Source organism: Harpia harpyja, chromosome 1, assembly GCF_026419915.1.
Source record: "Harpia harpyja isolate bHarHar1 chromosome 1, bHarHar1 primary haplotype, whole genome shotgun sequence".
Classification (NCBI taxonomy): Eukaryota; Metazoa; Chordata; class Aves; order Accipitriformes; family Accipitridae; genus Harpia; species Harpia harpyja.
This window is the reverse complement of record NC_068940.1, coordinates 51,988,206-51,999,059: the sequence shown is the minus strand read 5'-3', so window position 1 is coordinate 51,999,059 and position 10,854 is coordinate 51,988,206. Positions and strand designations below refer to the sequence as shown.

The window sequence follows — 10,854 nt, the reverse complement described above, 5'->3', positions numbered from 1 at the left end:
ATCATGCCCAAGGTATGCACCCCAGCCTGTCTCTCTGCAGGGCTGATAATCGAGGATCTTATTCATTCCCTTTGCTACATACAGCTGTAAGGCACTGTTCTACTTTCACCTGCCATACAGACTCGATGCGGATGAAGTTCTTGGAAACTCAGAGCCTTTGTGGTTTTCACAAACTCCAGGCTGCAAGGGCTAGGAGCTGGTAGTGCCAAGCATTGGCTAGAGGAAAGGAATTTTGCCTGAAATGCTGGCCAATGTCTCTTTGGAAGCTGCAGGGCAGTGGGGAGATGCCACAGCAACTCCTTGGTCCTACAGTGGTAATGAGGCAAATCTGAAATGTTTTTCTTCCTCTGCTAGGATGCACATATTCAAGACGACAGGGTTCATCTGTCCTGAGAAGGTTCAAGTTACACAGCTCTGAAGAGTGCCAAGTTCATGATGATTGCGGATTTACCATGTGCTTTACTCCATCTAAAGTCTATCTGCACCAGGATGCTATTAGCCCAAGAAAGAAAAAAAAAAAAAAATTTAAAATGACAATATCCACTACAAGTGCACGCTGGCACTCCTGGGTGGGGAGGAAGCCTCCCAAGAGAAGCAGTGAGGTGAATTCATCAACCATACACAACTCGCTTTCCTCTGCATACTTACTTATATATTGCACACCAATTCTAGTAAACAGGCTTCCAATATGAGTATACCATACTCCTAAAAGACAGCATCAATCATCCTATAATGATTTCCACTGTTTCACAAAGCAAAACAGCCTACAGATGGGAAAAGTGGAACATTTTTGCAGCCTTGATTTAAGTAAACAGAGCTGTGTCTCTTCAACAGCGCATAAAGCCCTTTGCTTCCTGTAAAAGAAAAGCCTTGATGTAATCCTACAACAATACTTGGATACTCAAAATATAATGTGATTTTATGGGCAAAGAAATGACTGGAGAGGAAAAGGAACATCTGTGAATGGGGGCACATGTATTAGGGAGGGAATTAGAAAGCACATGTGTATACGAGATTCATGGATCACATAGTAGCATATTGGCAAGGATCCTTCAACAGCTCATTTCTCCAGAGGGGTTCTGTGATGCTCAGCAACACCACCTAGCTCCTCTTGTGATCAAATGGTGGAAGGGAAAGGCTATCCTAAGAAGCATATCTAGCCCAGTTCAACCAACCCAAACCAAATACAAAGAGAAGGTCGTGGAGAAAGGGAACTCTGCCAGACCCTCAAGGGAAAGAAATTGTTTTCGCTTCATGGAGATCTCAGCCTAAGCCATCTTGGGTCAGATCACATCAATCCAGAAGAACATGGTTACAAGTTCTCTCCTGTCCTTTTTCAACATCAGCACTGCATTTGCCAGAAAATATTACAATAATAAAAAAGCCACTGTCTCCAAGATTTGCTCCTAGCTCCTCTTCCTATCCCTCTGCACTGCCTCAGTAGATCGTATCCACCAGGTATTTACCACAGGGGAAGCTCTGGCAGATGAAAGATCTCCTGCCATGTCTCTGCCCCTGCCTCCACCCCCTGTGCTGAGACCACTCCTCCCCTGTGCTCCCAGCGTGCTGAGGGAATGTAGCCTTCCTGTAAGGTGCCCTCTGCTCCTGCAGCCAAGGCTGCTTCCTTTTCTAAAGAGCTGCTGTTCATCCCCTCTGCAGAGCTCCATTCAAACAAGCTCTCCCGCCCCACCCCAGTTACCCCAAGAAGGTAATTCTGAATCCACATGCAGAGATCTGTCTCCTGACTCTCTCTTCCCAGATTGTGTGGATCCACCTCTCACTGGCAGTCCTTGGTCCTAAAAAAGACACTTATAAAAGTTGAAGTGATACTTTAGGAAATCCTTAGATGAAAACAAGCACATTCCAGTAATGTGCCAGAAATATTTCAGTATCAAGTACATCAGAGGCAGCTATCACGGATTTAAAACAGCACCGTCACCCACACAGGAGCTGTCTGATGACTGGTATATTCTCATTAACTGGAACATGTTCGCATGAAGGAGGTTACAAAACAGATGAAGAAAAGGGACAACGGTGAAACAGTAATAGCAATGATCCAAAGTACAGAGGGGTAAGCCTATGCTCAGAGTTTGAAAACTTTTAATGTGGAAGGGTGAAAAGAAAGACCAGGGCAACAAGTTATTTGGGGCAATCTCAGAACTGGGGAGTCAATCAACAGCTGCTGCACAGGCTGTCCCCTATCCAGCTACAGCACGCAGCCAGAGTCCCAAAGCGAAGAGGTTCTCACCCCATCCTGACACGCGGTGACAGACCTCAGGTGGCAGGAAGGAGCCTCCCGCTGCTGGGTGCTGGGAAGTAAAGGACTCGAGGACATGCCAGGAACACACATCAGAAGAACACAGCACACAGAACAGGAAAGGCCCTTTTGGGGCCAAAGAGTAAAGTGGTCACATGCCTCTCAGCTAAAAGCTGTTAATAATTAACAAAATCTTTAGTTGCCTTACATCTAATAGGTGAAGACAACAGGAAAAAAGATCACCTTCCTTTGGACAGATACTGTGCAATAATGTACATAGCTTGCTTTAGATTTTTGACTGCTAATATGCACTATTACAGTAAAAGCAAACGAGCACATGTGCTAAGGGAAAACATTCTTTACAGCTTGGTTGGCATGGCTGAAGGTAGAAAAAGGAGAATGCTGAGACCATAGCAATATGGAAAAAGGGATCCAACCTGAACACATCTCCACCTCCAACGAACAAAACCCCCGTTCCTCTTGGTGGTCCACCTCCCATTATTGCTATTAATCACAGAAATACAACCCTCAAAATAGTTAAAGCAGATGAATTAATGTTTGGTTTCTCCCCCGAGGATTACTGTGGTATTTTTGAGGAAGGAATCAGTAACACTGATGCTAGAACTGGTGTTTCACCAGGGGAGCAGCCCCCACTCAAGGGCTCTCCTCCCCACACCGTGGGGCCAGACCCCACCTCGCCCCGCAAACTGGTGAAACCCCACACGGGGAGTGGCGGGAAAACCAGCCCTGCTCTGCATGTCACCCGGTGACATCTTCCCTCCCCTCCACCACCGCCCTCCCGCTGACCAACAGCAAGGTGCCGCAAGGGAAGGTGGGAAATGGGAAGGCCCCCCAGGGCAGGAGGACAGCCCAGTGCCAGAGCCCACACCCCTAACTCCACCGAACAGGGGGCAAAGAGCAGTTTACAGACCCTCCCACCCTCGCCCAAGGACTGTTCCCCACGCTACCCATGTATTTCACCTGCCAGCAAGGTTAAAAAAGCAGTACCAGGCACACTGTGTATTAAACCAGTCTTTATTTCTCTCACGGTATGGCGGGACTGAAGTTAAGACCACTCCGTGGCAGTGCCAACCCACTCAGTAGCCTGGGCGGTGGGAGCTGCTGACCAGTCCTCGGTGGCAGGCTGGGCACTCCAGTCCTCTGCAATTAACAAAGACAAGAACGCTTAGTGCACCCCAGCCCTTCCCACCCACTACACCAAACACCCCAACTTCCCACAGACACCCCCCCTACACTGACCTGTGGGGAACTGCTGGATGGGCACAGACGGGACCTGCACTCCCTCAGACCAATCTGCAACCTCGGGCTGAGGAGGAGCAGTGAATTCAGGAGCTGGGGCCGTCCATTCGGTCTGGAACTCCTCCTTCGTAACTGCTTTCTCAGCAGCAGCCTGCTCCTCCTTTTCAATCTGCAACAGAAGAGCGTAGCCTAAGTCTTCCAGAAACACCTCACCACCCTTACCATCACGTACCAGACAACAGGCACCAAATGACAAGAGGCAATACAATTAACCAACCACCACCTTTAAGTGTGAAGTGCAATTATTGTATCAGCAAAACCTGTCCTCAACAGCAGGCACACAGGACCAAGGGGCAGGAGCACAAGCAAGACATCCCACAGAGGCACATTTCCTGCCACCAGTCTCCTACCTCCTCAGGATCCCTGTAGAAGTACAAGTCAGGCATGACTTCCCATGGGTGCTCCCGGGAGATGGTGCCACGCATGCGCAGGACCTCTCGAGCCAGCATCCACCACATCAGACCCACTGAGTGGGCTCCCTGGAATAGAGAAAAGTATTTAACACTTGCTGTAAAGCTAAACCTTTGAAAACACCTTTTTTCTTTGAAAGCCCAGACTTATTTGCACCCAATCCAAGATTCTGGTTTGGCAAGAGGAAGGTATTACTTGCTAATGCCCAGACTTATGTACTTGGACTCAGTAAAGTGCTACTTTTTGAGTTCCAGTGACGTTTTCAGGTCTCTGCAGAAATCACAGCGCACTTCAATCACCACCATCTCAATTTGCTGTATACAGCGTACCCTGAAGGAATTCTCCTGCCATGGAGTTTCACACTGTTCACTACCCCACATGAATCTTGTCCAAAAGACAGTAGCTATGCTCATCACATCGGCTAGAATGAAGAAATAGAAAACTTGACCAAATGAGCAAATCTTACACACATGCTCAGATTTGGCTTCCGTTAGCTTTGGGAAATGACATCTGGATAGAGATCAAAGAGAAGTTTCCCATCTTCCTAGACTTTACCTTTCAGGTTGTTTCTGGCAAGCTAATGTTTCAGAGCAGTTTCTCCATCAGTGCACTTTATCTTTCATTCACATTCATAAACTGTGGCAAGAATGACTATCAAACTCCACTCATTGGGCCACAAAGACCCTCATGGCGTCAGCGAAAAATCCTGCCAGGTTACTATAGCACACGTCCTACACTTGAGAGTTCCTTGGCCAGAAACTGGCCTCAGCTCCAAGCTCCAACTGTGTGCAATTCATTTCCTCCTCCCCACCTGCCTGCTAGCTTGCGAGAGGCCTTAATTAGCTCGTCATCCTGGGAGATGTATGAGATACAAGCCAATCCTACCCTGCAGAAAGCATCCATCTTGCAACCCAGGGCACACTCTGGAGGAAGGACCTTTGAATGCTACAACAAAGCCGTTACCTTATTGTTGCAGGGAATAGCAATATCCACATAGCGCAGCGGGGAGTCGGTGTTGCACAGCGCAATGGTGGGGATGTTGACATAAGATGCCTCTGTCAGCGGCTGATGATCAGCCCGGGGGTCCGTAACAACCAGGAGTCGTGGCTCACGGAAAGCCGCTTGGATCTGATTTGTGAAGGTACCAGGGGTGAAACGTCCAGCAATAGGAGTAGCCCCAGTGGCAGCAGCAAACTTCAGAACAGCACGCTGCAAAATGGACCACAGCAAAGGTGAAGGAGGAAAACTGCATTTCAAGCAAATCACCCAGGTATGCTGTCAGTGAACACACATGAAATTTAATCGAACTATTTGTTTCAATTCCTGTGAAATCAGGACTCGCCACCAGCTCTGTGCTCAGAATGAGACAAAATAAAAATGTTTCTGAAAATAGCTACACCAACACCGCGAGTTAGAAGGACCATCTCCACCAGCAAAGCAGGAAGTAAGGATACAGAAAAAAACCTTTATTTTCCTTAAGTTATTGGCAAGCTCTACTCCAAAGTCTTGTAATCAAATCATGAAAGGGGGGATAAAACAAGAAGTTTATGAAAAAAGCAAAGGCAATTTTCTTCCATGATTTCTACATCCTTTCATTATCCAGTAGCATAACTTCAGGAACTACAGGAAAAGCTCAGCAGTAAATATATGCAAACTGTAGCTGTGTCCATTAAAGTTGCATTTGGCAGTTCTTACTCACTTGCAACAACTTTCGACTCCTCAGGCATGTCGCAGGGCCTACTATCAAACTCCAATCATAGAGGGAGCTCCTCTCCTGGCGTTAGCGAAAACCCTGCCATCCGGTTTGCTGTAGCACACTTCCGACACTTGAGAGCTCATTGGCCAGGAACTGACCTCAGCATCAAGCTTTAATAGTGTGCAGGTCAAGTCCATACAAACCTAAGCTCTTCCTTTGTAAATCCACCCCGTGTCATTCACAATCTCCCTTAACATTTGTGGCACCACCTGCATTAGTCCAAAGAAACTCAAGCTCACAGATAAACTTCAGTGGCTAAACAGATTTTATTTAATGGTTGTGTCTCCTCCTATGACAGATTTTTTTGCTAAAAATCTACAGACGAAATTAAAAGTATACTAATTACTATACCTTGCTCAGTAACAGAACAAATGATTTCTTTGAAAACTTTCACATCAGGTGCTTACTGTCCCCAAAAAGCAGTGCCAATGACTCACAGAATTATGGGGGGGGGGGGGCGGCCCACCAGAGGACTGACCACTAATATACCAGAAATCCAACAGGAAGTACCCAAGGAAGGATATGAAAGAAAACCAAGTTACCAAATTACTACCCTAGAACTACAGAAATGGGGAGTGGGTTTCAACTGATCTGTTCTAAGCTGCAGGTGCAACACAAGAAACGTGTCCAAAAAAGTGTTCCTGGAACCAAAATCCGTGTTACTGCCTTTTATAATCAAGCTGCCACTGGTAAGCAACGATGCATGGCAAGAGAGTCCTGCTCCCAAGACTGCAGGCCTCATGACCAACGAATGTCCATACCTGTCCAGTATTTCTAGAAGAAATGACGCTCACATCAGCTGGGTTCTCAATGGCAACAATGGCACGGGCTGCCAGGAGCAGCTTCTCCCAGGTCCTCTTCAGATTTATGATGTAAATACCTATTGGTCACAAAAGGTGTTCAGAGCAACCAGCAAATACAAGATCCTAAAGGAGGACAGCACTCTTCTGCCCTTAAACTTGTCACATGGCTGTGGTTAATCCAAAATTCTAGTTAGTGGAAACCTATCCCCAAAAAAATCCTCTTATATGGTTTTAATGTAGCAAACTTCCAGCACCTGTCAACATGAACCAGGGCCTGGTATGAGCTTCAATCTTTTAACAGGGTGCAGCTCAGACTGAAGAACAATGCAAACAAGCAGCAGAAATCACTACTGAGACATTAAAACCATTTTGTTACTATAGCCAAGAACTAGCAGAAGTGCCCAAATCCAGCTGTGGTTCGTTTACCGAGTTCTGAAATCCGTAGTTTATTCTACTTTTCCGAGTAACACTATTCAAACCATGAAGCAGTCTGCACCTTTCAGGCCATGCAGAAACCGCTGGAGAGCTCACGCATTGGCACTTTCCTGCTTTCCTCTGCTGTGCCCACAAAATCCCCGCCGCCCATCCCAAGGCCACCCATCCTACGGGTTTACCGTCGCTTTTCCTTTTGTAGATGTACTGCTCCATCTGGAAGTCAAGGTTGGTGCCTCCCAGGTGGGTCCCGGCAGCGAGGAATTTGAGGACATCCTCCTCCTTCATCTGCAGGACATCCAGACCTCCGGACATTGTGGGGTTTCCCTTTGGAAGCGACGACAGGGAACCTGCAGGCACAAGCACCCGGTTCAGCCACGCTGGGACTCCCGCCTCCCCCCGCCCCACGAGGGCCCGGGCCCACGCGCACGCCAGCAGCCCCGGCCGCCATCTTGGCCGCGCCGGCCGCTTCCCCCCGCCCCGCCATCCGGCAGGCCTCGGCCTTCCCCGCGGCTGGGCCACGTCCGGCCGCCGGCACCACGGAGGGAGGGGCGCGGAGGGACCCGCCGTTGGCGCCGCGGGGCGCAGGCACCCCTCCGCCGGCACCCCTCAGCCGCCGGCCCGGACTCACGCTGACAACGCCGTGTGGAGGTCCGGGCGGGCGCGGAACGAAAAGGAAGGCCGCCTTCCCCCTGACGTCTATATATAGCCTCGCCGGCCAATGAGGAGCGGCGGGAGGGGCGGGGCTCCGCCGGTTGCTAAGGTAGGAGGAGCCTGGCGACCGGGGACCGGGATTTTGGCGGGAGCGCCTGAGAGCGGTGTCTCCTCGGGATCCCCACAGAGGGTTTAAGGCCGGGCTTTTGAGCTCTTCCCGAGCCTTTCCCCGCCCTTGTTCTGAAATAAATTTGTAAGATGGCAGCGTGCTCTTCAGAGCGTGCCGTGGCTTGCTCTGTGAGCAAACTTCAGGCTTCTTTTGCGCCCTTGAAGTAAGATTTAACACTTTAGAATTCTGTTTTCCTGTTGAAAGTGAAATAAACTCTCGTTTTCAGGGGTTGATGGTTATATGATGAAGTGTATCCAGCTTCTATCTGTTGCACCGTTTGGGAGAGCTTGTGCAGCCCGGGCTGCCCCTGTCTTCTAGAGAAATTGCAGTAAAAGTAGGTTAAATTGGCACTGAACTTACACGTTCTGTTCTGCAGTGCACATTCATGTGGTAATTTCCCCCTTGGGGGATTTTTTTCTTTGTTTGCTTTTCGGAAGCAACAGAAAGTGATCAGATTTAAGACGCTTCATCATCTCTGTCCTATTCAGGGAGGAGACACGGGCCTGAGAGTGGAGTTTCTTAGAAAAAAAGAAGTGACGTTTACTTTGTTATGCTCGCTTTCATCCAGATCTGGATAAGCTTCTGAACGGTGCAGACACTATTGCCAGTGTCTTCTCCAAGTAACAATTCATCTCCATGTCTTTCTAATAACAGTACTCTTTTAGTTTTCTCTTATCTGTTTTAACCTAATATAACTACAGCGGTGCGATTGGGCATCGAACCTCCCAACAGCCCCTTTGCAATGACTGTGCACCGAGTTGTTCTGGAGGAGATTATTTAAGTAGCAGGTTACAACATCATCTCACACATGTTCTTCGCTTCTTGTAAAATGAGACCTTGTCCTGTTTTGGTGAGGGGCCACTGTCAGCCACTTTTCCATCATTCCCACAAAAATTCAACCTGCAAGTTAGGAGCTGGCTCTCACACTGTTGCCTTTTTCTGTATGCTTGTTAGATGATCTTAATTAGCAAGATTGCCAGATCCGTTTTAGAATATTCTTTAGAGAGTAATTCACACATTTGCCACATGGTGGTGACAACGGTAGGTGAAACGAAACTCAGCAAACAGTTAAGTGAGCTCCCAGCAAGAACATGAACTATTACACAGGTACCTAACAGATTATAGACTTTTGTTGCACTTTGGTAAGTGCGCTGTGGATAGTGAGAGCTGACCTGTTGGGGCAACGTACAACACGTATCTCCCAACAGGAGCACGATGTGAATATTAGCCTGGGGGGGGAAGAGGGGAGGTGGTGGTGTTACCATGGTGTGTGCAATGGATTTAGTCTGGAGAGCTCTCCTGCGTAATCAAAACCCAACCATAGTAAGAGTGTATTTGAACATAACGATCGGAAGTTCAGTAATAAATATTGCAGTAAATACAATGTTATCAAAGGAGTGCCAGTGGCAAGCATTCCAGGCTCCTCCGGAATCTCTAATACTTCACTTCTTGTTGTTAAGAGTTTGGGCCCTTTCTGGCAGACCATGAGCTCCACAGCCCATGAGAGGGCTTGGAAGAGTCATGCTAAAACTTGACAGTAAAGTATTTCTAATTATTTTCTTAAGCAACCTGAAAGTTTGCTTTATTTTTTAACTGTGTGCTAAGACACTTTAAAATAAATCTCTGCCACTAATGAACATGTCCCTCAGGTAGAAGTGTATCTAATCATGTGTTTTAGACCATGTCTCTCCTGTCACTATTAACACTGAACTTTGTTACACAATTCTATGCAAAGCGTGGCAGACATTGTTTTTTAAAAGTTGGGTTAGATTCAAAATATTCGTTATCAAAAAGAAACTTCATACAGTTTAGTTGTTACCTCATCTGATTACAAAGATACTGAAGCTGATATTAAACATAAACAGCTTGAATGTGAAGGACAGAGATGTTCCTACTTCTTTTGTGCAAACTATTGTCAGTCACCAACAGCAATCAGTGAAATGCAGATTTAGCGTGGAAGAACCCCTCGAGTGATAGACCCTGCCATTCTCATCACAGACTAGCCTACAGTTGTGGGGAACAGCACGCAGGGGAACAGTTATTCAGTAACTCAGGTGGACAGGGCCATAGCTGGGGCTGGTTTTGACTCTTCAGTCAGTACCAGCAAGGCAGTGATCTGGAGGAAGCCCTGCACAGGGTCTCCAGGATGGAGCCCAGAATGGATGAGGGAAGGCTGAGGGCAGTCCCTGGGCGCAAGGAGCAGTCTTTCTCTGTAGCAAGCAAAATGGCACGTGGAAGCAAACCCACAGAAAGGGGCTCTCAGACACTGGTCCTCCCGCAGCACAAAGGAGACTTGGGGCAGGCAGGTGGAGAGAAGCATCATGGAGTTACTACCAGCCTTTGGGTGGTGCATTGAGAACCTCAGGCAGGTTGCTGGGGTGGTCACAAAGCCCCAGAAAGAGCATCTCCCCGACAGCCAGACCAGGCTGCGGGGGAGAGCAGCAGCCCTTGCCAGGAGAAGCCTCTGACGAGGGGGCTGTAACAGGACCCTTCCAGTGGTGGGAAAGAGCCACGGGGCTGCAGCGGAGAGGTGTTCTCTGCTGCCAGAACAGGTTCTGTGATGAACATATTGAACTGTGCATCTTGAGAAGAGGCTCAGGCAGAAAGATGTTTGGGCAGTATCTTCCCCACCAAACGTGCCAGTGGGTGTCATCCAAGAGGTGGCATGGCACCCCTGGAGCTGGACCCTCCAGAAGACAAAGAGGAACCCTCGGAGATCAACCCGCCTCCAGCGAAGCTGCACAATACCCTGCTTCTTTGTAAATTCCGTCTTGGCTTGTGTTTCAAAGGTTTGTTATTATTTCTTTCATGTTTTGTGAAAACATACTTCGGCAAATCTATTTCTTAATTTCTAGTTCTACAAAGCTAGAATTGCCTAGCATCTGTTACAAAAGTTGTGGAGGTCTCGTTTTAACCGCATACTGTTTTGTCATTTTTACTAAAACTCCTTAATGCATTATGATAAAATCTCCCAAAGCATTTCATAGTGATGAAATTGGAATTAAGAAACAGTGCAATGTGGAAAATCAGCTTGATACTTCAAAACCAGAAG

General features: G+C 47.8%; 1 protein-coding gene and 2 non-coding genes across 3 annotated transcripts; all 3 read right to left on the bottom strand.

Annotated features, from left to right (window-relative positions):
- Nucleotides 1-3,276: 3,276 nt before the first annotated feature.
- On the bottom strand, nt 3,277-7,710 carry RPSA (ribosomal protein SA). Its single transcript, XM_052794122.1, has 7 exons — nt 7,611-7,710; nt 7,162-7,329; nt 6,506-6,624; nt 4,952-5,197; nt 3,928-4,056; nt 3,518-3,686; nt 3,277-3,418 (listed from the first exon to the last, which is right to left on the bottom strand). The coding sequence occupies exons 2-7, from the start codon at nt 7,292-7,294 to the stop codon at nt 3,324-3,326; spliced, it is 891 nt and encodes a 296-aa protein (XP_052650082.1). The 5' UTR covers nt 7,295-7,329; nt 7,611-7,710; the 3' UTR covers nt 3,277-3,323.
- Nucleotides 4,623-4,781, bottom strand: LOC128152303 (small nucleolar RNA SNORA62/SNORA6 family). The gene has a single exon (XR_008238608.1). It is a non-coding gene; the product is annotated as a small nucleolar RNA SNORA62/SNORA6 family (small nucleolar RNA).
- LOC128152307 (small nucleolar RNA SNORA62/SNORA6 family) lies at nt 5,712-5,871 on the bottom strand. Its single transcript, XR_008238610.1, has one exon. It is a non-coding gene; the product is annotated as a small nucleolar RNA SNORA62/SNORA6 family (small nucleolar RNA).
- Nucleotides 7,711-10,854: the final 3,144 nt, after the last annotated feature.

What these genes read in the sequence shown, in the direction of transcription:
- RPSA (XM_052794122.1), bottom strand. Translation starts at nt 7,294, where the DNA reads ATGTCCGGAGGTCTGGATGTCCTGCAGATGAAGGAGGAGGATGTCCTC. An exon ending in CTACAAAAGGAAAAGCGACG is followed by an intron (nt 6,625 to 7,161) that starts GTAAACCCGTAG and finishes TGTGACCAATAG; the next exon opens with GTATTTACATCATAAATCTG. An exon ending in CTATTCCCTGCAACAATAAG is followed by an intron (nt 4,057 to 4,951) that starts GTAACGGCTTTG and finishes TCTCTATTCCAG; the next exon opens with GGAGCCCACTCAGTGGGTCT.